We start from the raw sequence: 24,664 nt of genomic DNA, 5'->3' as shown, positions 1-24,664 counted from the left end.
TAAACTACCCTGCCCCCCCACAAGCCCTGAACCCTAAAACCTTCCCCTAAGTAAACTACCCTGACCCCCCACCCGCCCTGAACCCTAATAAAAAAACCTACCCTAACCCTCACCCCTGCCCCATAAAACAAAACTACCTCAACATCGCCCCCCACCCTCCCTGAGCACCCCTACCACTCGTCTGGTGAATGGGTGTGACTCGTTTGCTTTTTTTGTTCCTTGTGTGACAATTGGATTTTTCACAATTGACTTCAGGGATGTAATATTAATGGCAACACCCCTATCACTGGTTCTGTTAGTACAACCTGTCCTGTGGATATACTTTTCATGACAAATGATAAAGGCATAAGAGAAGTTACACTCAAATTAAAAGCTATTCCAAGATTTTTCATAATTGGTATTGGACTCTTTATAAATGATAAAGACTCAATCTATGCCCAAAGGCACTGTTGGAAATGTAAACAACGGGCCTGTGTTATCATGCATGTTCTGGCCTTGCCCTGTTCTCGATTCTTACTAATTCCCAACATGGCAGAAAATGGCTAAATCCAATGTCTACAATTTCCACACTTAATCCTGGCCCGATAAACGTCCATAAAAAATTGTTGTCCAGGTATTTTCATGTTATGATTTGTGTGTTTGGATCTTTAGAGAAGTAATCTAGCTTAGGTAGACATTGCTGATCCAGGCCAAACATTTCTAGACAACATTTTTAAAAATGGCGGATGTGTTGCAGTGATGATGTAATGTTTCAGAAACCATGAGGCCTATATACTTCATTCTGGTGTCAAAACATATGTTTTTGGGGTCAAGTAGTCTAGTAGGGACAGAAAATAACTCCTCTGAGCAACCCTGCCACCATTTTCTAAAATGGCAGCTATAATAGAGGAAGAAGAGACATAATATAGAAATGAAACAAATACAATTGGTTCTTAATCCTTTTATGTATACACCAAACAATGTTTATGATCTGAAGCTGAAAAAAATAATGTTTATCACTCCTGTCTTAGACACATTTTCATAGTTCACTTAATTTATTTGTATCAACAATCACTTGTGGTACATTTGCAGAATGTTGAACATTTGAGAAGAGCATATCGACAGGAACATCTTTTTGTAGCACAGGTTTTGCAAGTGCATATACATGTAAGTTCTATGGGTAGTGGCTTTTGAAATTTTGTAGGTTTTAGCACCCCATCAATATCTTCCAAACCAACTTCACATTGATCTTTCGCTACATATGCATGATTCAAAACATGAATACCTCTAATCAAGTAGAATGCTCCTATAATGTGTCCACGCACAGAATAGGAAATGGGTGTAAGGTCGCATAGCGGGACTGATCTTTTGAACTCAATGTACCGAGGATCGTCAAATGTGTTACAGTCAGAACTCGTTTCGCACACACACAAAAGGTATTTTTCTGTCTTTAAAGTCACGTTCTTCTTCTGTCTGTTTAAGCAAATACTTTTACAAATTTCACAGGTTCAGCAGTTAAATCTCAAAGTTTTGTTCCAATTTTGCTCACAGTGTCATCACCCATAAGAATATGCGCCTTGATAAGAACACTGGGCATCTCTTGGTCATGTGGCTTGTACAGAATATGAAGCGGGATTAAGTATCTTTTCTTGACTGTTCCATAACATATCCATAACTCTGACAATCCTTGATTTATGATGATTGTAACAAATTTAAGTAGCACAATAGTAACATCTGTGCATTTGATAGCACAATACCTCAATTAGAACCATTTCGAACAGCCCACTCAACATGTGACACAACACGAAGGTCAGCTTCCTCCGATTTGCTGCTAGGTTCATAAACACTATGGCCTTTACCTTGAATATATTTCTGCAGGCACCAACTCCTCATTGACAATCATTCCATTTGCAATCATTGGAAATTCAGTGTTCATGAAGCATAAGCAAGAGATCTGAAAATTTACATGCACCAGTCAAGTGACCCCCCCTCTTCCTGCTCTTATTAGAAGGATCTCGGCCTCATTACAGATTCAGGATTTAGATACATGGTCGACACCACGCAGAAAGCAGAGTTATGTTTGCTCTTGCTTTTTAGGAGCTGTCAGTTGGCTGGTTGAAGTGTTGGCAGCTAATCAGAGCTCCGCATTTCCCTGTATGAGCTCGTTATTATTTGCAAATCCTTTGCACCTCTAGATATCTATATTTATTTTTCTTTTAATATTTCAAAAACTACTGAATGGATTTACACCATATAACAAAAAGCTCTCTTTCTGGACCAAGAGCTACCCTTTTGCCAAATTTGGTGCAAATCTGTCCAGAGGTTCGGACTGTAGTCGTGTCTAAAATCCCTATGGGAATTATAATGGGAAACACACTTTTTATGAGGCCCACTTTTTCTCCACCCTGCTTGATGGATCACCTCAAAACTTCCCATGTACAACAAGATTCTCAGGATCACTTTATTTGGAAAATTTTGTGAAGATTCGTCAAACAGCCCCAAAGACCTAGGCAAGTCAAAAACGCTTTTTCAATGGAAACATGGTCCTAACTATAACTACCTACTGGTGACCGCCAGTATGTAATGTATATACCTTTATACCTATAACTCGTGCTCCTACTAAGCACAGTTTCCTCATCAATAATTTTATTGCAAATGTTGCAGTGATTATTTCAATGATACCGTAGAAGATGTAATGACTGATGTAATAATATATGGGGTAATCAGAAGTGCATAATATATGGGAATAATCAGAAGTGCATGGCGAGGGCGCGAGTTATAGTTACCTTAGGGCACCAGTCATAGTTACTAGAAATAAATCTAACTGCTGAATTTCTATAGTTCTGTACGTTTGAAATGTGAGCCTAACTTTAATGTCCCTGTCTTCTATTATCTGACTATAACATCCTCGGAACCTGTGTTTTTTTCAGTAAACTTCTATGGTTTTGTGAATGTTAAGTAGTTCTAATTACTTCAGCCGTGCAAGTCAGAGGTTGGCCGCAGGTCCTGGCCTGCAGCCAACCACCTATAAGCACCCAACCTGCACCTTTTCATTTCAGCCCCCGGGTGGGCCTGGACCTGGGGGCATTAGAGGTTGAAACAAAAAAGGAAGGGGGCACACGGAGACCCTCTCCCGGGGCTCTTTTTAGCCCTGGGGACCATCACCTGCCCATGCTTCAATAAAATATGGGAGGAGGACTCCTGCCCTCCTCCATTGGGCTCATTGAGCCCTGGGGACCACCACTTCTATGGATTTTTCTTTTTTTTTAAATGGGGGGGCACACACACCCCCTTTCTGGGGCTTTAATATGCCCTGGGGACCACCATCTCCCCAGGGTTAAATAAGCAATTATGTGGGGCCCACGCAGACCCCCAGGGACCACCAGCTCCCTGGAGCCAATTACATATTTATAACTGGAGCCCCCCTCCGAGGCCATATATGGCGCAGAGACCCCATCCTACCTGGGTGCCCTGGTCCCACTCAGGTCACCCAGTTTGTAATGATGGGGACTGCGGGGGGAGCCTGAAGGCCACTGCCCACCCTGCTCCCCGCTGTCCCAGTCTGCTCCCTGCTGCCCCAACCGGCTCCCCGCCTCTTGCGGGAGCCAGCATTGGCTCCTGCATGCAGGAAGCTGATAAAAATGCAGCTCCATGCACGTGGGAGCAATCTTTCATCTGTTTCCCTGCCTCCATGGCAGCAGGCAAGGAAATAGATGATAACTCTGCCCCAGCTAGGGGGAGCAGTTTGACAGCTCCTGCTTGCTGGAAGCGGAGGTAGTGTTTGCTCTCGCTTGGCAGGAGCTGTCACAGATCCTGCCAAGTGAAAGAAAACAGCTGTCACCCAAGGGAGGGCACTCTGGGAGACAACAGGAGCCGGCCCTGGGGGGTGGCAGTGCCCAAGGCCATTAATGGCTCCAGGAGGGGGGGCCCTCCTTTAATTAGCACAGGCGCTGCCCCCCTCCCAGTTTCAAATATGTCTTTGGGCCCCGGGGGTCAGTGTGACCCCCACATCGCTGTTTATTTACCCCCGGGGAGGTGATGGTTCCCAGGGCATATAAAAGACCCAGGAAGGGGTTCTGCGCCCCTCCTTAAAAAAAAAAGCCCTGGGGAGCTGGAGGCCCCTGGTGCTCAATAGGCCCAATGGGGGGGAGGGGCTCCCATATTTTATTAAAGCCCTGGGGAGATGGTTGTCCCTCAGGCTCAAATGAGCCCTAGGAGGGGGGCCTGTGCACCCCCCTCCTTTTTGTTTCAATCCCTATTGCCCGCGGGACTTGGCTCACTACTGGGTTAAACTGAAAATATATTACCTACTGGCAGTTGCCAGTAGGTAGTTATAGTTAGGACCTAGTTTCCGTACGGAAAGCGTTTTTTGTTTTGCTAAGAACTTTTGCGAGGTTGAACAAATCTTAACAAAATTTTCAAAACTAGTTTTCCCCTCAGTTCAGCTGCTTCTTTGAATGTTTTGGGGTGTTTCATCAAGCTGGGCCGAGAAAAGGGGAGGTGGGGTTGTCCCAAAATGCGTTTTCCCCATTCAGTTTACCATAGGGATTTTATACAAGAATGCAGCCCGAACCGCAAAACGGAATTACACCAAATTTGGCAGAAAGCTAAATCCTGGTCCAGAAAGCCTGCTTTTTGTAATTTGGTGTAAATCTGTTCAGTAGTTTTAGAGATATTAAAGGAAAAATAAACTTGTATATCTAAGGACAAGGATCCTCTGAGGGTCTCACAAGTCTCATGCTGAAATCTGATTGGCTGGCAACACTCCAACCAGGAAGTGTGGCCAGCCATCTGAGAACTCCAACTCATCCGAGCCCCACGAAAAATGGCAAAAAAAAACATAAGGGGGCAGGGTAGGAATACCCTGAACCCCTGGGCCTGATGGTGGGTGTCCCACAGAGACCCCACCGGGGCCAAAAAAAACTTTTTAATTTTTTTAATTGCTGTGAATCTGCAGAGGGTCCGCAAATCCACACAATTTGTTTTCACTGCTTTGTCCTTGCTTTTTCTACTGTTTTTTGTGTGCCTTTCCTTGCATTTCCCTCGTTTTCACTGCTTTCTCCTTGCTTTTCCCCTCTTTTTGTGAGCCTTCTCCTTGCTTATCCCTCATTTTCACTGCTTTCTCCTTGCTTTTCCCCCGTTTCTGTATGCATTCTCCTTGTTTTTCCCTCATTCGCACTGCTTTCTCCCCCTGATTTTTACTAATTTTGTGTTGCTTCTCCTTGTTTTTCCCTCCTTTTCACTGATTTCTCCTTGCTTTTCCCTCATTTTTATTGCTTCCTCTTTGCTTTTCCCTTAGTTTTTTGTGTGCCTTCTCCTTGTTTTTCCCTCATTTTCACTGCTTTCTCCTTGCTTTTCCCCCCCATTTTTTGTGTGCCTTCTCCTCATTTTACCCTGGTTTTCACGGCTTTCTCCTTGCTTTTGCCAACATTTTTTGTGTGCCTTCTCCTTTCCTTTCATGTGTTTTCACTGGTTTCTCTTTGCTTTCCCCCCATTTTCTGTGTTACTACTCCTTGCTTTTACCTCATTTTCACTGCTTTCGCCTTGCTTTTACCCTTGTTTTTTGTGTTCTTTCTCCTTGCTTTTCCCTCCTTTTCAGTGCTTCCTCCTTGTTTTCCCCCCTGTTTTATGTCTTCGTTCTCCTTGCTTTTCCCTCGTTTTCACTGCTTTCTCCTTGCTTTTCTCCCATTTTTTTGTATACCTTCTCCTTGCTTTTCCTTCATACCCATTGTTTTCTCCTTGCTTTTCCCCCCATTTTTGTGTGCCTTCTCCTTGCTTTACCCTCGTACTCACTGCTTTCTCCCTGTTTTGTCCACCGGTTTTTGTGTGCCTTCTCCATGCTTTCCCCTCGTTTTCACCACTTTCTCCTTACTTTGTCCCTCATTGCCGCTCCTGTATGCGCCCGTTATTTCCCACATCCTGCAGCGCCCCGCCCACCACACCCCGGCACCCCTCCCTCCTCCCAGGGCCTACACTGGGGCTCCTCCTGTGGACTCCAACAAGGAGGAAGTGGGTGCCCTGGATGGGGTCAGGCAACCAACAATTTAAGGTGAGGCCCAAAGAGATGGAGTCCCGGGGGATAATATTGGCCTGGGGGAGGTGGGGTGCATGCCTCCTCACCCTTTAAATGCTGGGAAAGCCCCGGGGATGGGTTCACTAGGGCCAATATTGGCCTGGGGAGGGGGGCCAATATTGCACAGGGAGGAGGGCAGTGTGCATCCCTCTCCTTTAAAAAGTTGACAGGATACAGGGATGGGGTCCCCAGAGCCAAAATTGGCCTGGGAAGTGGGGCTGCATGCCTCCCCATCCGTATTGACTATCTTTGTGGGGTTGGCTGCAGGCCAGGCCCTGGGGCTAACCCCTTGCTGCACACGGACAAACGCCTTGTGCAGCATGGGGTTCGCTGCATGCCGGCAAGCAGGGGTTGGCCACAGGGCCCGGCCGAAAGCCGTGCATGGAGGAAGTTGGATTAACATATGGTAATTAAATTTTACTTTACATTAAAAATAACTATAGGAACGCACTGAAAAAATCAAAGGTTACAGGGATGTTATAGTTATGAAATAACATTTAAAAACCTTAGAAATTCACAAAAAAACCAAACATAGACCTTATACTTAGGTTCACATTTTAAATGCACAAAACCATAGAAATTCAGCAGTTATAGTTACAATTATCTCAAATAATTATAACCCATGCCCTAAGGTAACTATAACTCACTGCCTCACCATGCACTGCTAGTAACCCGACACATTAAAACACTCATAAAATCTTATATGACATCATTGCTATCTGTACAACATTTGCTGTAAAATTATTGATGAGAGAACTGTGCATGGTGGGGACCCGAGTTATAGTTACCTTAGGGCACAAGTTATAGTTACTTGAGATATATGTAACTATAACTGCTGAATTTCTATGGTTTTGCAAATGTAAAATGTGAACCTAAATATAAACTCTCTGTGATCTTTGTTTTTTAATGGTGTATATATATATATAGACCCACTCAGTCCGGAGTACTCGACTGCACCAGAACACCGGGGGTGCCGAAAATGACGCGTGCCACCGTGTCTCAAATCCTCACTTGCCTTCGACTATTCAAGAAGGTAAATGGCACTCCAAGAGCATTGCAAAACAATTTTATTAATAATAATGGCACACAGAGGGACACGTGTCGGGGTTAGACCGTTGTTGTCAACCTCGCGGTCGCCATATTAATTAACATGTGTATTTATGTGATCACGTGATTTCAAAATACAGTCTACACTTGATACAAACAATTCCCATACAATGGCCTTTTTAATATAATTACCAATTAACGTATTTTGATGCACATTTGCAAAATGTTTTTAATTCATCCTTTGGCCATTCAAATATATAAATATACAGATACCAAAATAATTGCCTGTCATATAACGATACTCATCGGTTACAAAATCAAAAAATAATATTGGTGAATAAATTCTTTAAATTCACATAAGTGTAGCATTAAATCAGATATAGCAGAAGTCACAAACTTAAAAGATGAATCCAACTTAATTATGATGACATGATAACATCATCTATACTTACAACATGTATCCAAAATTGCCTAATATTACCTCTATTGTATATGTATTGATAATTCTTCATGTATATTCAACCCGTTAGGTTCCTTAGCATCTAACTTAATTATATATTTAGATTCCAACATTCGCAATTTTAATTCTCTATTTCCTCCTCTAATATCATTAGGAATACCATCAATAATGCTAAATCTGTTATTATTGATATTGTCTGTGTGGCATTGATGCATATGTCGTGCAACAGGATATTTTCATCATTTCCATTGAGCTTTTACCATTTTGGGATGCCCATTCCTGCAACAACTCTGGGTCTGGATTATCATAAATCGGAAAAATCATTATTCGTAATCCTCTAGGGACCCTTTGAATATCCAGATATCTGGTTGGAGACTCACATTCCCACCATTTATTTAATTCACGTTTTTTGGCTTTCTCAAACTCTCTAAATAACTGAGTGGCCAGTGCCAGCAGGTGACGTCAGAGCCCTCCCCTGATAGGTGCTTACCGGGTTAGGTGACCAATCCCCCTTTCAGGGCTATTTAGGGTCTCTCTCCTGGGTAGTTTCTCAGATTCGGATTGCAAGACTCCATTCCTGTGCATCCTTTACTTCTACTTCTCACTGAAGAAACTGCACCTGGACCCTCCAGGACCCTACAAGCTGCAACAAGGAAGCAAGACGCCTCCTGCAACATTGTATCTCTGGCTCCTGCCAGCAACTGAAACAGTTTCCCAGTCGTGCATCCACTGGAGACAGCCAGTCTTCAGCCTGCATCAGATGTAAGAAGGAATCTCCCTAAGGGTGAAGGAATCACTCCCCTGCTTCTGAAGGCACAATCTGCAATGACGACTGGTGGCTTGGATCCTCTCTACCGCTGAGCTGCTTGGATCCTGCATCACGGGTGGTGGACTGAAGTGGTCCAGACGGTCCTCTCTTCCAGTTGTCCCACTTTGGCGGAGGTAAGAGCTTGCTCCCCCACGCAAGACAGTACCCTCGTGCACCGCATGTTTTGCATCCTTCCTCCAAGTCCTTTGTGTATCTTGTAGCTCCGGCCCCCAGCACTCCATACTGCGACGCACAGTTTCCTGAGTGGTTCTCCAGCGGCGTGGGAGCCTTTGTCGTAGCGCTGCGTGGACCTCTTCTGCAACTTCTTTGTCCAGGTGCTGTGGGACTCCTGGGTGCGCTGCCTGGTCTTCTGTGGGCTCTCTGAGTTGCTGAGGGCCCCCTCAGACTCTCCCTCCTGGGTAGAGTCCACCTGATCCTTCCTGGTCCCGGGCAGCGCCATTTTACACTAACCGCAAGCTTTGCGCGTGCCAAGGCTTGTTGACGGACTCTGATGACACAAACTAGACTGCAATCCTCCATCAGGCGTGGGATATCACTTGCATCCTCCAGGAACTCGATTCCCTCTTCTTGGGTGCAGTACTGACTTCTCTTCTCTACCGGTGGTTCTCTTCTTGCACCTTCAGCCTGGTGGGTAGGGGCTCCTGCCCTTCCTGGACTATTCTGTGCTTCTTGGACTTGGTCCCTTCTTTCCACAGGTCTTCTAGTCCAGGAATCCACTGTTGTTGTCTTGAAGTCTCTTCTGGTCTTTGCAATATTCTTCCTTTCTTCCAAGTGGATGGTTTTGGGAAACTACAGTACTTTACTACTGCTTTCCTGGTGACTGGGGGGTGTTGTGGTACTTACCTTTGTGCTTTTCTGATACTCCCAGCTCCCCTCTACATACTCCACTTGCCTAGGTGGGAGACCGACTTTTGCTTTACATTTTCTTAGTACATGGTTTGTGTTCCCCGTAGGCCCATTATTCTCTATAAGAGTTTTTCTATCTTGCACTGTTTTCTAACTGTTTTTATGCCTATTTCTGTATTCTAGTGTGTATATATATAGTGTATTACTTACCTCCTAATGTGGTATATCCTCTATGGTATTTTTTGTATTTTTGTCACAAAAATACAGTGCCTTTATTTTTGTAACACTGAGTTTATTCTTTCATGTGTGTAAGTACTAAGTGTGACTACAGTGGTATAGCATGAGCTTTGCATGTCTCCTAGATAAGCCTTGGCTGCTCATCCACAACTACCTCTAGAAAGCGTGGCTTCTAGACACTGCCTACACTACACTGATAAGGGGATAGCTGGACCTAGTATAAGGTGTAAGTACCCTAGGTACCCACCACACACCAAGCCAGCTTCCTACAGAGACCACACCACAGAAAGTGCATTGTTGGGATCTTCACAGGCACAGTGCTGCAGAATCGATTAGCAGTCCATGAAGGTCACCCTCCCAGTGTTCATGGTAGACAGGCAATCAGGAGGTTGATGGAGAGGTAGTTGCATAGGCCCCAGTGGGGGGGTATGATGGGACTGTGGCTACTTAACAGTAGAGGGAAATATTATTTTCATGCTTGTGTTGGCCCCATGACAATCTTCAATGCTATTGCTTGCAGAGGGCCCACACCTAACTCTGTGAGACAACACCCAACAATGAAGGTGCCCACCATGCTTTGCCTTCTTTAGCAGCCTCTTTGGAATCCTGTTTCCATTTGAAGTAGCCTCGCATTGCACCCAACTGCGTTTCCCTCTCTTGCTTCTGCTGCACACTTGGTTACACTAAGAAACATAGGGACTGAATTAGATGTTGGCAGTAACAGTCCCACCATTGACTTTTCAACTGGAAACCCATCCGCCGCCGTGACGGTCTGCCCGCTGTATTTGGATGTTGGCGGTGTCATAGACAAAAGCCTGCGTTCGAAGAGCCGCCTCTGGCTAGAAACGCCACCCGTGTCGACGGTGGGAGAGGGAAAAGTGGATACCGGCAGGACTCCAGCAACTCTTCCCACCATGCAGATTTGGATGTGCCTTACCGCCAAGAAAAAACTGGAGGTCCGACCTCCACTTCTGAGTTGGCGGACTGGGGGGGAAAAGGGGTGAAAACTCACCTTTTTTCCCTATTCCACACTGGTCTTCATCTGGACACGACTGAACAGCACCTGCCGTCACTGCTGCCACCGACCCACGGAGAAAACACAACTCCCGTTGCCGGACTCAAAGGTAGGGACACCATATTGCCAGGGTAAGTTGGGTGCGGCACTGCACAAGAGGGATGGACCACTGCGGACACATACATGTCACAGTGATTTTTCAAAGTTACTGTGCCATGCATATGTGGAAGACACAAGTGTATCAGACATGGATAGGGACACGCTGGTACACAACACATATCGCACACATAGACAACTGTGATTATGGTGCCAGTATTCATGGGCAAATTAATGTTGGCACCACAATGACAGTACATTCACACCTGTCAACTGTGTTCATGTGTGCACAATGTCAGGGGAAATGTACTTGTCATGTTGTGCTGCACGTTGTGTGTGTGAGTCTGTATGTGTGTATGCAATGCACTTGGTTAGGTGAGGGAGTGGAAACTGGAGTGGGTGCTGCAGCTGTCAGAATGTGTGCCACCTGCATAAGGCTTTGATGTCATTGTGTATGTTGTGCTGTGTGCAAAATTCCGGTGAGTGATGTGTGGTTGTCATTGTCGTGATGTATGTAGTTGCACTTGTGTGTGAGTGAGTTTGTGTGGGTGGGTGGGTAGATATGTTGGCTGTTATGGTTGTGTCGTGTTTGTGTGCAGTGTAAATGGTGAATGAATGTTGTGTCGTGGATGTCCGTCAATGTTTGTTTTCTGCATGTATGTGTTGTGCGGAATGGCAATGGATACGGGTGTGTATGTGGTGTGCTGTGCAGTGTGTAGTACATGGAACACGCATGGCTAAAGTACAGTGTGTATGTGTGAGAGACTTACCTTTTCCATTACCCCTGCCATTTTACGTAATCCAGTTGGTCCCCCAATAGCCTCCCTCTGTCAATGAACTGCAGCCAGTCCACTGCCTGCAGAGCTGTAACATCTAAATACGGCGGGCAGAACATCATCAACTTGACGGTGTTCTCGGGTCTGCCACCGATGTGGCTTGGCAGTGTACACACCAAGATCTAAATCAGGCCCATAGACACAACTTTTGACCTTGGACCTCTTTCCAACCACAACAATGAAGCAATCATTTTGAAACTGTTTTGCTTTAGGCATAGCATACTTTCAATGCTCTTATGTAAGGAGATGCCTCTTTTTTTGCATGATCACTCCCAAAGTTTTGGACTGATGCTACTGTTTTTTTGACAATCAGAGTGGAATGAGGCCTGCTAACCAGACCTCAGTGCCAGTTTTCTGACCCTCCAAAGAGTATGTTTAACTAGCCTATACCTAATTGGCACGAGTTAACGTCCTTATAGGTTTCTAGTATATGGTGCCAATGGTACCTAGGGCTTCTATGTTAAAGTATCCCTCAGGGGCTGCAGCGCTTATTGTGCCACCATGAGTGTGACAAATTAAAATCATGTCTCTCAGGCAGCCACTGTAAACTTGCTGATAAGTTTTCAACTGCTAACTAGACCTTGCAATTTAAAGTAACGGCCATGCCCAAACCTTCCTTTTTAATATATAGGTCACCCCTAAGTTGAACCTATCGAGCCCTAAAGCAGGGTCCTGTATATGAAAAAGTATGACATCTGCCTAGGGCCCAGGAATGATTCTACCTCAAGCAGAGCACCACAGGCACAGTCCTCTATTTGCTAGACCAGGAGCAGCAGATGCAGTCCAGTCTTTGGCGCAGCCTTTCTTTCCCAGGTCCAGGGAACAGCAGGGCAGCCCTTCCTAGATCCTCTCTCTAGAGCAGACAGGATCTGATGTCTGGGTGCCAGGGGTTCCACTTTTATGCCCACCCTTTTAAGCAATGAGAATCTCTAAAACATCTTGAAACTGCCACACCACTCCTGAAATGGAATATCACTACCCTGCTTCCTCTCTCTAAGATGACTGTACTGTAAAACAATTGTGGCTCCATCATTCATCTCAATTAAGACACACCATGTGGAAGTTCACAGGGGGCTTGTGTTCACAGGGGGCTTGTGATATGCTTATCCTGATAAGACATCAGTCGATGCACTCGAGGAGGGCTAGCCACCGGAAAAGGCATGACGTATGCGTGCCTTCGACTAATGAAAGCAAGCAGATTTTATTAGGCAAGCCCACGAACCAATGAAAAACACTGACGTGACGTCGACAGGGCTCCGAGCCCTTTTCTAAACCCTAAAGTGTCTCGCTGCAATACGCACGCGCGAGCGCATGCAACGCAGGCTCAACCCTAAAAAGCAATCCAGAGACACTGAAGTTGCTGCCAGGTTCAACAAATCTGCAGCAGCATGCCTGGAAAACTAGGGAAGGCGCAGCACTGGATCTACCCGAGGCTGGGCCCAGCACTGCTTGGTGTTTGGTTAGGTTGTTTTCAGTCACTCTTTCTCACTGAACGACACTGCCCTACCTGTGGCCAGGTCAAAATGTGTGTATACCAGAGAAGACAGGCCTGGCCAGAGGACAGTGTTGTTTTTGTCAAAGCTCAGTGACATTCCCACTCAGAAACAAGTAATTCATTATAGGCAATGAGTGAGTCCAAGCCAGCAGGGCAGTTGTATATTTCCGGGGTGGGTTTGCAGTGGCAGTGCACAGCAAGGGCTGAAATGAGCAGAGGCAACTTTTAATTATTCCTATAGCAATGCCTCATTGCACATAAGTGTTGAGGAGCTATAAATTTGCGACTAATGCACTTTGGTGCTGTGGTGTGGACACCAGCACTAAACTGGTTTAGTCAAACATCTGATCATGGTATTTGGCAAGGCTATTTATGTTCGGTGAAGGCCATGGGTTAGCACTTTCAAAGCAACAGGCTATGTTAAGTCGGTAACTGCTACCTATTGCTAGCGCTGGAAAAGACTTGTATTCCACCAGGTATTTCCATGGTGGGTTGGAGCCCTGGGAGGCCGGTTTTTAGGGCAGGGTGCAGGTCATGGTGCCTATGTCACTTTCCCTCCCCACCTTCCTGAGATTAACTGCAGCAGGCACGGGGAGGCTTCAAGAGAGAGAGAAATAGAGTGAGGGAGGGGGTAGGTAGAAAGAAAGAAAGCGATCAGAGAGGGAGAAGAGAGAGAGAATGGATAGATGGAGAGAGAGATTTCTCAAGAAAATAATGGAGCACGTCTGGTTTGAGCATTTTTGCCCAGGCAGCTTTGGGTCCCCGGTCCAGCTCGCATATTGACTAACAGCAATGCCATGATTACATTTGAGATGCTAATGTTGGTGAGGTGACCCCTGTTAGGATGAAGAGACCGGGGCCTCTTCCTACCCCCAACACTTCAGGGGATGCTCATGTGTTACGTCCATGATGCTTCTGACTGTCAGTGGCTACCCAGCACAGCACTGACACATTTCTACCTTCACCTTGTTTGGTTATGGCAAGGTACAAGAAGGAATGTGGGAATATAGTACAGTATAATATAGTATAGTATAGTATAGTATAGTGTAGTATAGTGTAATATAATATAAAAGTATTGACCTATTCACCACTCTTACACGGGCCGTTCAGTCAAAAACCACATAATTGTGTCTGCCTCTCGCACTTAAACACCAGCACATTGCTACGCACTCCAAACCATAACATAATAACCGTGCCTCGGTGGTCATCACGCATGGTATGTAAACACTTCCCAGATAGGATCAATACAAAGACAACATCCTTCCAACCACACACCCAACACTGTGCAGTTTGCTACCCTTGTAGGCACCGCTCCAGCGCCACACATAGCGGAAGTAAGTTGTATGTAAATGCTGCAATACAATACAACACAATCATGGCATAACTCACCAGATAATGAGACAGTACATAGTGCCCGCTGTTGTGGGTTGTTAGCAATGCAGACCTGAGCAAAATTAACTGTCTTTTTTCCTTTATTCAGGATGGCCTGTTTAAACACCTACAAAGACATAAATCTGCCATTTACGAACAACTCCCTCCCAACAGTAGCTGCTTGTGACCCTAATCAAATGAGAGAGGGGCAAGCGGCATTTCTGAAAGTGATAGTAAGGGTAGCACGTCACATCAAAAACAAGCTGGACTAAACATTTCCTTGCCAATCCGAGCATGCCCCAGTCATTGAGCTCGTAGGGCCAGATGTACGTAGCTTTGTATTTGTGATTTCCTAACTGCAAATCTGTGCAACTGGCAATAAGGTAATTACAAACAGCGATGTACTAATGTGTCTAAGACACATTTAGCAATCCCCAGTGGTTCGCAAATGGACCTACCTCATCAATATTCATTAGGTAGGTTGCAATGTGCAACATATTGGGAATGGCCAAAAATCACACGGATGGTGGCATGCTGGGGTCAGTAGGCCACCATGTCTGTGATTGCTTTTTAATAAAGCATTTTTTTTAATGCAGCCCGTTTGCCTGTAAGGAAAACAGAATGAGTTTCAAAAAGTGAGTTGTAAAGTTTTCTTATCAGGTACTCTGCTCTCAAAAAAGCCTGCAACCACATTCACAAAGGGGAAGGGGTCCCTTGTGACCTCTTCCCATTTGCGAATGGGTTATCACAAACTTAAAAGTTGGTGGTAAACTGCAAATGTTTTACAACCACATTTTGTTCACAAAACATTCTTACAGTCCACTGCGAGTCGCAATTAGGAAGGCACGACCATAACACGCCCCTTCCTAATACTGACTCACAATCCCTTTTTGTTAGGTTCAGTAATAGGTTACCGAATCGCAAAATAGGGTTTGTACATAAAAAAAGGCTTTTTTGCGGTCTCAAACAGACCAATTCTGTGAATCGGGCAATTTGCGTGCACCATAAAGCTATGTTTATCTGGCCCCTAGTTTGGCAAATGTATTAAGCCTAGAGTTATCCCTGCTAATGCTGAAGAGTGCTATGGCACATTCCATGTTAACAAATGGGGGGAGAATGACCCACTACAAATCAGTATGAGGTGTACCGAGCGTGCAAGACAGGATATGTCTAGCAATCAGGTACCAATAGGCCATCCTTTTCGTCAGTTCAAGTCAATGAATACCTCCTATTTTACCATAGCATAGGCTGATATTTTGACTATGTATAGCAATATGGTATTGGCTTTTGCACATTTATTACATTTATAAGTACATAATTTCATTCCATAATCCATAATTACATTAATTTGTTTTTTCACATTTCACGAGAGCAGTTTGAGCAGAACCCCTCAGCCAGGTGAGATATGAAGACAAAAGACACTCCAGGATATAAAATCAATACATGTATTTGGGTGGATTGTATTTGCATATGCATTTCATAAACTTATAAACATATGCCAAAAAGGCAGCCTAAAATGTGCTCCTTCGCCTCACTACAAGAAGATCAACCGATACTGGAAATCATTGTAAAGAGGAATCAAGCCCAAGCCCTCTAGAGCAGTGGTTCTTATCCTGTGATCTAGGGACCATTGGGGCTCTGTGAAGTCTACTAAAGGGTTCTGAGACTGCATGGAAAGTTAAATAATATTAGCAGATTAAGAAAGTGTATATAAATTAAGAAGCAGAATGTAAACTCGAAAGTTTTAAAATGTGAAGAAATTTGAAATTCAAGGCTAAAAATTAAGTTAGAAACCTCGGACTGATTTGTGGGAGCTGTGCAAGTGCATCAAACAGAATTTAGTATGGACGATGAGTAGACTTAATTAAATTCAAATCCTTTCCAAGAAAATTAACATTTTGATTTGTTTATATTTGTTTGTGAATTCAATAAAATATTTCAGCATTTGTTTGATGAATGCTTGTTTCTGTATTTTTTTGTATATTGTTTTGTAGTTCAAATCATTAAAAATGCTTAGGCCCAGGTCACAGACTTCCAATAAAGACTCATAGGAGGTCCCTGAAAACCAATATTGATTCACTAGGGGATTCCGGCTTCAGCAATGAAAAAAAGTGGGGATCCAGAGAAGACGCAGGTTTAGAACCTCTGCTCTGGAGGAGTGGGGGGCGGCAGCTGCAAGACAGAAAAGGCCAGATGTACTAACATTGGGAACAGTGATTTCCAATATGCAAATTTCTCTGAATTTCAGTAAGAAAACTGTTATTCCTACAGTCTTCAACTTTTAATTTTAAATTTGTGATTCCTAGTGGGTCGCAAATTGACCTATCTTGTGAATGCTACTGAGACAGGTGGCAGTTTGGGACCCATAAGGAATGATAGCCATCACAGGGATGGTGGCATGCTGGGATTAACATACAACCATGTCTGTGATTGCTTTTAAATACAGCAATTATATTTTTAATTCAGCTCATTTTCCTTAAAGGAGCAGGAGTGCCCACTAGACACCAGGGATTTTGTTTTTTTAATGTAATTGAATAAGAGAAGCGGCCCCTTGGGCAAGGGTCACTCCCCCGGGGAGCAAATTCATTTAGGCCATTTCTGCCCCCCCGGGGGCAGATCGTCCTATTATAATTAGGCAGATCTGCCCCCGGTGGGGGGCAAAAACCCCAAGACACCAGGGATATATATATATATATATATTTGTTTTTATATGTGGGAGCAATCCCTTAGGCAAGGGTCGCACCCCTGGGGGGCAAATTGTCTTTAGGCTATTTCTAATCTGGGTGAGTCCAGGGTGATGTGCTTCACATGCACCCCACACCATTTTCTTACCCACAATGCCCTGCAAACCTTCAACTTTGCTGGAAATCACACATTTTCCCACATTTTTGTGATGGAACCTTCCGGAATCGGCAGGAATACACATAATTCCTACCACCCAGCATTGTTGCATCTATACTGATAAAAATTCTGCCCCACTTGTCAGCCTAAAACTGCCATTTTGGACCCACTTTGGTCCCATTCAATTTCAACATGTTTTTGGCTCTTCCCTGTCACAGGCACTTGGCCCACCTACACAAGTGAGGTATCATTTTTACCGGTAGACTAAGGGGAACGTTGAGTGGTAGGAAATTTGTCCCAGTGCAGTGATCCCACACAGAAAGGTGGAAAAATTAGATTTTTTAGCTAAATTTCAGGTTTGCTGAGGATTCTGGGTAAAAACACACTGGGGGATCCAAGCAAGTCACACCTCCCTGGACTCCCTTGGGTGTCTAGGGAAATGATTGGGTTTCATAGGTTTCCCTAGATGGCTGCAGATCCCAGGACCAAAAATGCAGGTGCCCATCCCCCCGCCGAAAAAACAGGGAGTTTTGTATTTGATAATTTTGAGGTGTCTACATAGTGTTTTGGGGCATTTCCTGTCGCAGGCACTAGGTCTACCCACACAAGTGAGGTACCATTTTTATCGGGAGACTTGGGGGAATGCTGAGTGGAAGGAAATCTGTGGCTCCTCTCAGATTCCAGAACTTTCTATCACCGAAATGTGAGGAAAGGGTGTTTTTTTGCCACATTTTGAGGTTTGCAAAGGATTCTGGGTAACAGAACCTGGTGAGAGCCCCACAAGTCACCCCATCCTGAATTTCCCTAGGTGCCTAGTTTTAGAAACTGCACAGGTTTGGTGGGTTTCCCTAGGTGACGGCTGAGCTAGAGGCCAAAATCTACAGCTAGGCCCTTTGCAAAAAACAAGTCAGATTTCAATGTAAACATGTGATGTGTTCATGTTGCGTTTCCTGTCGCGAGCATTAGGCCTACCTACGCAAGTGAGGTACTATTTTTATCGGGAGACTTGGGGAACACAGAATAGCAGAACAAGTGTTATTGCCCCTGGTCTTTCTCTACATTGTTTCTTTCCAAATGTAAGACAGTGTGTAAAAAAGACGTCTTTTTGAGAAATGCTTTGTGATTCACATGCTAGTATGGGCACCCCAGAATTCAGAGATGTGCAAATAACCACTGCTTCTCAACACCTATCTTGCACCCATTTTGAAAATACAAAGGTTTCCTTGATACCTATTTTTCAGTCTTTATATTTCACCAAATGAATTGCTGTATACCCAATTTACACTCAAAGCCCATTGCAGGGTGCAGCTCATTTACTGGCTCTGGGTACCTAGGGTTCTTGATGAACCTACAAGCCCTATATATCCCTGCAACCAGAAGAGTCCAGCAGATGTAACGGTGTATTGCTTTAAAACTCTGACATCGCAGGAAAAAGTTACAGAGTAAAACGTAGAGAAAAATGGCTGGTTTTTTTTAATCTCAATTTCAATATTTTTTATTTCAGCTGTTATTTTCTGTAGGGAAACCTTGTAGTATCTACACAAATGACCCATGGTGACTTCAGAATTGTGTCTACTTTGCAGAAATGTTTAGCTTTCTGGGATCCGGCATTGGTTTCACACCCATTTCTGTCACTACCTGAAAGGAGGCTCAAAGCACAAAAAATAGAAACAATGGGGTATGTCCCAGTAAAATGTCAAAATTATGTTGAAAAACTAGGTTTTTCTGATTCAAGTCTGCCTGTTCCTGAAAGCTGTGAAGATGGTGATTTTAGCACCGCAAACCCTTTGTTGATGCCATTTTCAGGGGGGAAAAACACAAGCCTTCTTCTGCAGCCCATTTTCCCATTTTCTTTTTTAAAAAGGAAATTTTCACTGTATTTTGGCTAATTTCTTGGTCTCCTCCAGGGAACCCACAAACTCTGGGTACCTCTAGAATCCCTAGGATGTTGGAAAAAAGGGACGCAAATTTGGCCCGGGTAGCTTATGTGGACAAAAAGTTATGAGGGTCTAAGCACGAACTGCCCCAAATGCCCCAAAAAAGGCCTGGCACCTGAGGGGGAAAAGGCCTGGCAGCGAAGGGGTTATATATTTTTGTTTAATCATTCTCAAAGGGGGTGGGGCCCATTGGGACCTGTTCCCATTTGCAAATGACTTACAATCGCTTTTGAGGAGGTGGTAAAATATTCATGTTTGTGACTGGAGTTCGGTCTCAAAACATTAATACATACCACTGAGATTTGGTGTTTGGCAGGGCGTCCTAAACATGCCCCTTCTAAATACCAGATTGGTATTTTGACGCAAACACAAATTATGATTTGGTAACGTGTTACCAAATTGCATTTTGGGGTTGATACATCAGAAAAATGCTTTTCATAACCACTTCCATGTCAGGAAAAAGGAACAAAAGTATATTTTCAAAATCTCGATAATACTTGGTCTCAAAAGGAGCCATGTGGCCAAAGCAGCGTATCTAGGACACCTTTTAAGAGGTGTGGCCTGTGTAATTAAGGGTGTATTTAAAACATTCAAATTAAACTCCTGTGCTTCAAGTCATGCCCCCTCATCTGTGTTTTGGTGTGTCTCTGTGAGTATTTTGTTAATGCACCCAGCCATATCACACTACAGCGAAAGTACACATACAAGAAGCAAAACAAACTGGCTTTGAAAATGTTTCCGTGCAATAGCAGATAAAGGAGTAGCAACAAAAACGTATAATGCAAATGATTAGATTTAAAAATGTTTTCAATTTTGAAAACAGACTGAATTAAATATTATTAAGGTTTGTGGAGGGGGTACAGGTCTTCAGAGTGTCTCAATCACTCCTTATTTGTCCTTTTCTAGAATTCTTCATCAGCATATCTTAAACATCATCTCCATAATCTTCCGATTTTCGATTGTAATTTCTTGCAAAACTTCCTCTGTCTTTGTTACGTCACTTCCCCTACTCCACATTTTCTCTCTCGTCTCATATATAAACACAGCATGTTCTTTCATTTGGTGCTGTCAACATTTCACAGCCATGTATACCACCAACACCCATTTATACATAAAATGGCAACTTCAGAGAGGCCAAGGATTGGATGTGCATGCAGTCGGACCACCTTTATGGCCCACTGAAAAGTATTATGAGAAACTTGCACTGGCTTCAGCATTAAGTCTAGAGTTTTCAATCATCCCCCTTCAAGAACACACATCAACAACCTGAATTCACACAGACAGCTAGACCTCCATTTATAGTCAGGTGAAACAAAATCACTGCATGGAATTTTGCTACACCTGATTTTGCATTCATATGCTTTCCAAGATCTGTTTTTTCCATTTGTAGATGCTATTTTTTCAGTAGGTAATTCAGGACGGAAACTTTTTAGGGTCGAGCCTGCGTCGCATGCGCTCCCGCATGCGTATCGCAGCGAGATGCTTTAGGTATTAGAAATCAATCAATCAATCAAAAAAATGTAAAGAGCGCGCTACTCACCTGTGAGGATCTCAAGGTGCTGGGAGGGGGAGGATAAAAAAAAAGGGGGGGGTAGGGAGGGTCACTGTTCGAACAGCCATGTCTTGAGGCTCTTTCTGAAGAGCAGGAGGTCTTTGGTTTTGCGAAGGTTGGTGGGGAGGGAGTTCCAGGTTTTGGGGGCGAGGTAGGAGAAGGACCTGCCTGCTGTGGTGGTGCGTTGGATGCGGGGGACTGTGGCTAGTTGCTTTCATTAGTCGAACACATGCATACGTCATGCCTTTTCCAGTGGCTAGCCCTCCTCGAGCGCATCGACCAAGTACAGAAAACATGCGAGGCTCGCTGTTTTCTGTCCGGCTCGTGGACTACGTTTTCTCTATTTTCCTAGCGTGATTTCGCTTGGCAGAAGTCGAGCGCTTTACACAGTTAATTGCACTTTTTCGGGTTACGTACATAAATGCACTTTTGCCGATAGGTGAAAAGTCGAGCAAGGAGTTTACAACGCTATCAGCTCTAACATGAGCAAACGCGAGACCCGTTGCATTGCAAATGATTGTTTATAAGGCTTTGACTGTAGCAGTGGCGAAGCTTCATTCTCCTTTTTTAAGTTTTGTCTGCACATCGCTTGAGCTGTGCATGCAAAATCACTTGCATTTTAAAAAACTATCTTAAAAGGGGCATAGATCCCGCCCATTACTTACCTTTACCTTCCACTGGCTGGCTCCCACGTCACTTTATTTACCATTGGCTGGCTCCCACATGGCTCCCACGCCACTCTTGTTTCCTATGGATCAGCGCCTCCTCCTTGCTTTAAGTTTTCTTCCCGCTGTGGAACGTAGACCAAGTACTGCTTGCAGTGGCCAGTGTACTTCCATGGTCCCCAGACTTATGCAAGTACTTTTTTTAAACTTTTCCCTCTTCTTCAGCCCTGCCCCCTCACCCCCTGCGCTATCCATTGTCTGCCCAGCCCCGTCCCATGTTGGTTATTTGACCGCCCTCCTCATATGTTTGTAGTCCATGTCCTCTTCTGTCCATAGTCTTTGCCTCATAATTTGGTCCTCTCCTGACACATAATTCCAGTGGCCCTGAATATAACTATAGCACTGGGAGTCACAAAAATTCAAGCTCAGACAAAGGAACATTATTTTTAAAGCACCAAATACTGCAGCTGGAACAAACCAATGCTGTAAGTGATCCTGATGGAGACAAGCTATTGTAAAGCCTAGACCTGATCTGTTGCTGGACCCTCTTTAAGCACATTCTTTAGAATTTTAACTTTCAGCATGTAATTTATTTCCATTGGAAGATGGAAGGGTATCAGCCTTGCCAGGATTCAAACTTACAGCCTGCGGGTTACTGCATGTCTTAGTGCCAGCATTCAACTCACTGAGCTTCCCTGATGGCTAAACACTACGACAAAATGCAAAGAACACAAACAAACAAAAATCAAAATGGAATGTTGTTCTTATTATTGTGTTCCATTTCCTTATCTGAAGTAAACAGTTATCGGTGCATCCCCCCTTTCAATGAAATGGTTTAAGATCCAGTTGCTTCACAGCCTTGCCAGGCGTAGATTACTTGAAGCAGCTCCTAGGGGAACATGTTATCAGGTAGCTTAACAAATGTTGGACTATTTTTCTCTTTTTTTTTATTGTGGATAATTAGCATGACCAATTGAGTGACGAGCAATAAATTTGTCAGGGACAGTACTAACTCGAACAACTGTGATACATATTGAACTAAGGCTGGAAAAGAGTTTGTTGACAACAGGGAATAAAAGACCGACATAAACTAAAGCCAAGAGGCACAGTTTAAGTTACACATAAAACAAGTAACAGGCAACTACTTTGCAAAATCATATGGTAGGTGCAAGATAATGAAAGGTATGTATTAGTTTGCTGCATAAGTAATCTGCGCGCACCAGTTGCTGTAATTAAAAATGAAAAACAAATGGGAAAATATATTAAATATATTCACTAATCGCAGCAGCATTACTTATTACCCCTCCACTTTGATAGAACAACTGTTCACAGATACGCGGTGATCGAGTTTGCGCTGTTCTTGCTCTGGCCGCCATGCGTGAAGGAGAGAGACAAACAAACAAAGTAGTTCACCTATGCTGATGTTTATCGGCAATCATGCAATTCTCCATGTAAAAGGGGCAGTCGGCAAGGCGGTAGCAAAACTGCCCCAAGGCGGGACAAACGTGAAGCATTTACCAATAACACTAAGTGATTTTTGAAAGGCAAGCCCATGAACGAGTGAAAGTGATGGGCGTGAGGGCGGCGTAGTTAAAAGTCCACAATTTTTACAAGAGGTCAAAGCGCCTACACACTCGACCTAAGAATGACATAAGGCACTATGACATGGCCAGAGCTGAGCGCATCATAGCTTTTTTTTTTACTTTAAGCCAGGTTGCACAGCAGATTGTGCTGCTGTGTAACACAAAAAATGACAGTCAATAGATCTTGCATAGGCAAAACCTAATTGTTTTTCCAATGCTTGTTTTTATTTCGACAGGAGGAAGTATATAATATTCTCCCCCTTCTGCCCTTGCTTTCCCTGCTCTCCCACCCTCTTCTCATCTCCACCAAAACAGAGGTTCCTGCATATGTATTCAGAGTAAACGGTAAATGTATGTGATAAACTCAGAGGAATTTGGAATTCTGTGAGGTTATATGACCCAAAAGTAAATCCCACAGAGTAATTTAACATTCCACGGGGTTTTGCTCTTAACTGGACTGCACATATTTTTAGGGAATGCATGATGAAGTAGAAAGTGTGAAATGTAAAGCGTGGCTGCATCACTGCTATGGATTACCTTAAGGGTTTATACAGTACTTTTGAGAAATGGATCAGTGTTTTAAGAACATGAATATTAAGCCTTTTAGGGACCCATTTCATAGTCAGTTTTAATGACTTTTGGGTTTGATACCTAGCAGGACCCTATCTCCTTAAACATTGCTGCCAAGGTTTCATATTGCTATGAGTGACATTTTCAAAATGTCGGTGTAATCATGAGTTACATTTCAAAGACTATGAGTGATACTTTTTTGCATGCAAAATCAAGCGACAAAAACGAGGGAACCGTATAAATATAGTAATATTTTGAGAATGCCATACTTCCCGTTGTACACCAGCGCCACCTTGTGCCCTTTGATAAACACTACTCGGAGCTTACCTAGCAAAGTGAGATACTGGAACAAGGTTTTACCACACTTCAGGTCATGCGTCACAATCTCAAGCATTGCGGTAATGCGGGAAATTACCAGAAATGCGTTAATCTAACGCGAGATGCTTGACACTTGGCAGGACTGCTTAAAACCCTGGTTATTGCCTGGGCCTATTTCGTCAAGACACTATGAGCCTGCTCACTATTTACCCTATATATTGCAATCCCTGCCCGTGCAGGGATTGCAGTTACAAGTGGCGCGCTGTTTATGGCACCTGGTAATTATTACACCCGATAAATTCCGAATACCTCGGTGTCCGGTTCTACCGGATGCGCTAACACAGGCCACTTGTAATTAGACACTGGTTTTCAGTTCTTTACCCTTACAAATCTTTGCTAAGAAGTGCATTTGATGCCTTGATCAAACGGAAGCAAAGCAACGCTTCACTGGCCAGATTTTATAGAAACGCCCTCAGTATTTTCACGACTAGGAGTTGCTTGCGTTTAGAATAAACCTTAAAGTGAGCGTGCGAGCCTACCGTGTGCAGATCCTCTCCTTCATGCCTATCAGCGCGGCCTTCAGCTTCGAGGGCACCCGAGCGGCCTCGGGGGAGGGCTCGCTCGCACCCGCTCCTTCTTCCATGGTCCTGGGGCGGAAGGACCGGTCAGTTCCCGGCTCCTGCACTGATGGCGAGATTCAAGGAATCGAGACCGTCCAAAGTACGGCCAGAAGGGTGACATCGCCGGGCACTTGGCCGAGGCCTCCATGGTGACAAAAAGAAAAAAAAACTGCTAAATCATTAACAGTCGGCATCTCGCAAATCAAGGCAGATAATGGAAGAGAGGTATGTGGCAATCAACGTTTACCCCAGGTGTCAGCAAAACTACTCGGCTTCTAGGAACTACGAAGAAAC

At 44.1% G+C, this 24,664-nt stretch overlaps 1 protein-coding gene across 1 annotated transcript in view; it reads right to left on the bottom strand.

Annotated features, from left to right (window-relative positions):
• The window catches only part of SLC35F2 (solute carrier family 35 member F2), a 336,025-nt gene extending 311,610 nt beyond the window's left edge, over window positions 1-24,415 (bottom strand). Inside the window, exon 1 of the mRNA XM_069202328.1 lies at window positions 24,290-24,415. Within this exon, the coding sequence (XP_069058429.1) occupies window positions 24,290-24,393 (104 nt within the window). The 5' untranslated portion in view covers window positions 24,394-24,415. The remainder of the gene's footprint in view (window positions 1-24,289) is intronic.
• Window positions 24,416-24,664: the final 249 nt, after the last annotated feature.

This window comes from Pleurodeles waltl, chromosome 8 (genome assembly GCF_031143425.1).
Source record: "Pleurodeles waltl isolate 20211129_DDA chromosome 8, aPleWal1.hap1.20221129, whole genome shotgun sequence".
Classification (NCBI taxonomy): domain Eukaryota; kingdom Metazoa; phylum Chordata; class Amphibia; order Caudata; family Salamandridae; genus Pleurodeles; species Pleurodeles waltl.
Note: the sequence above shows the minus strand (reverse complement) of the source record. Positions and strands in the feature narration are given on the sequence as shown.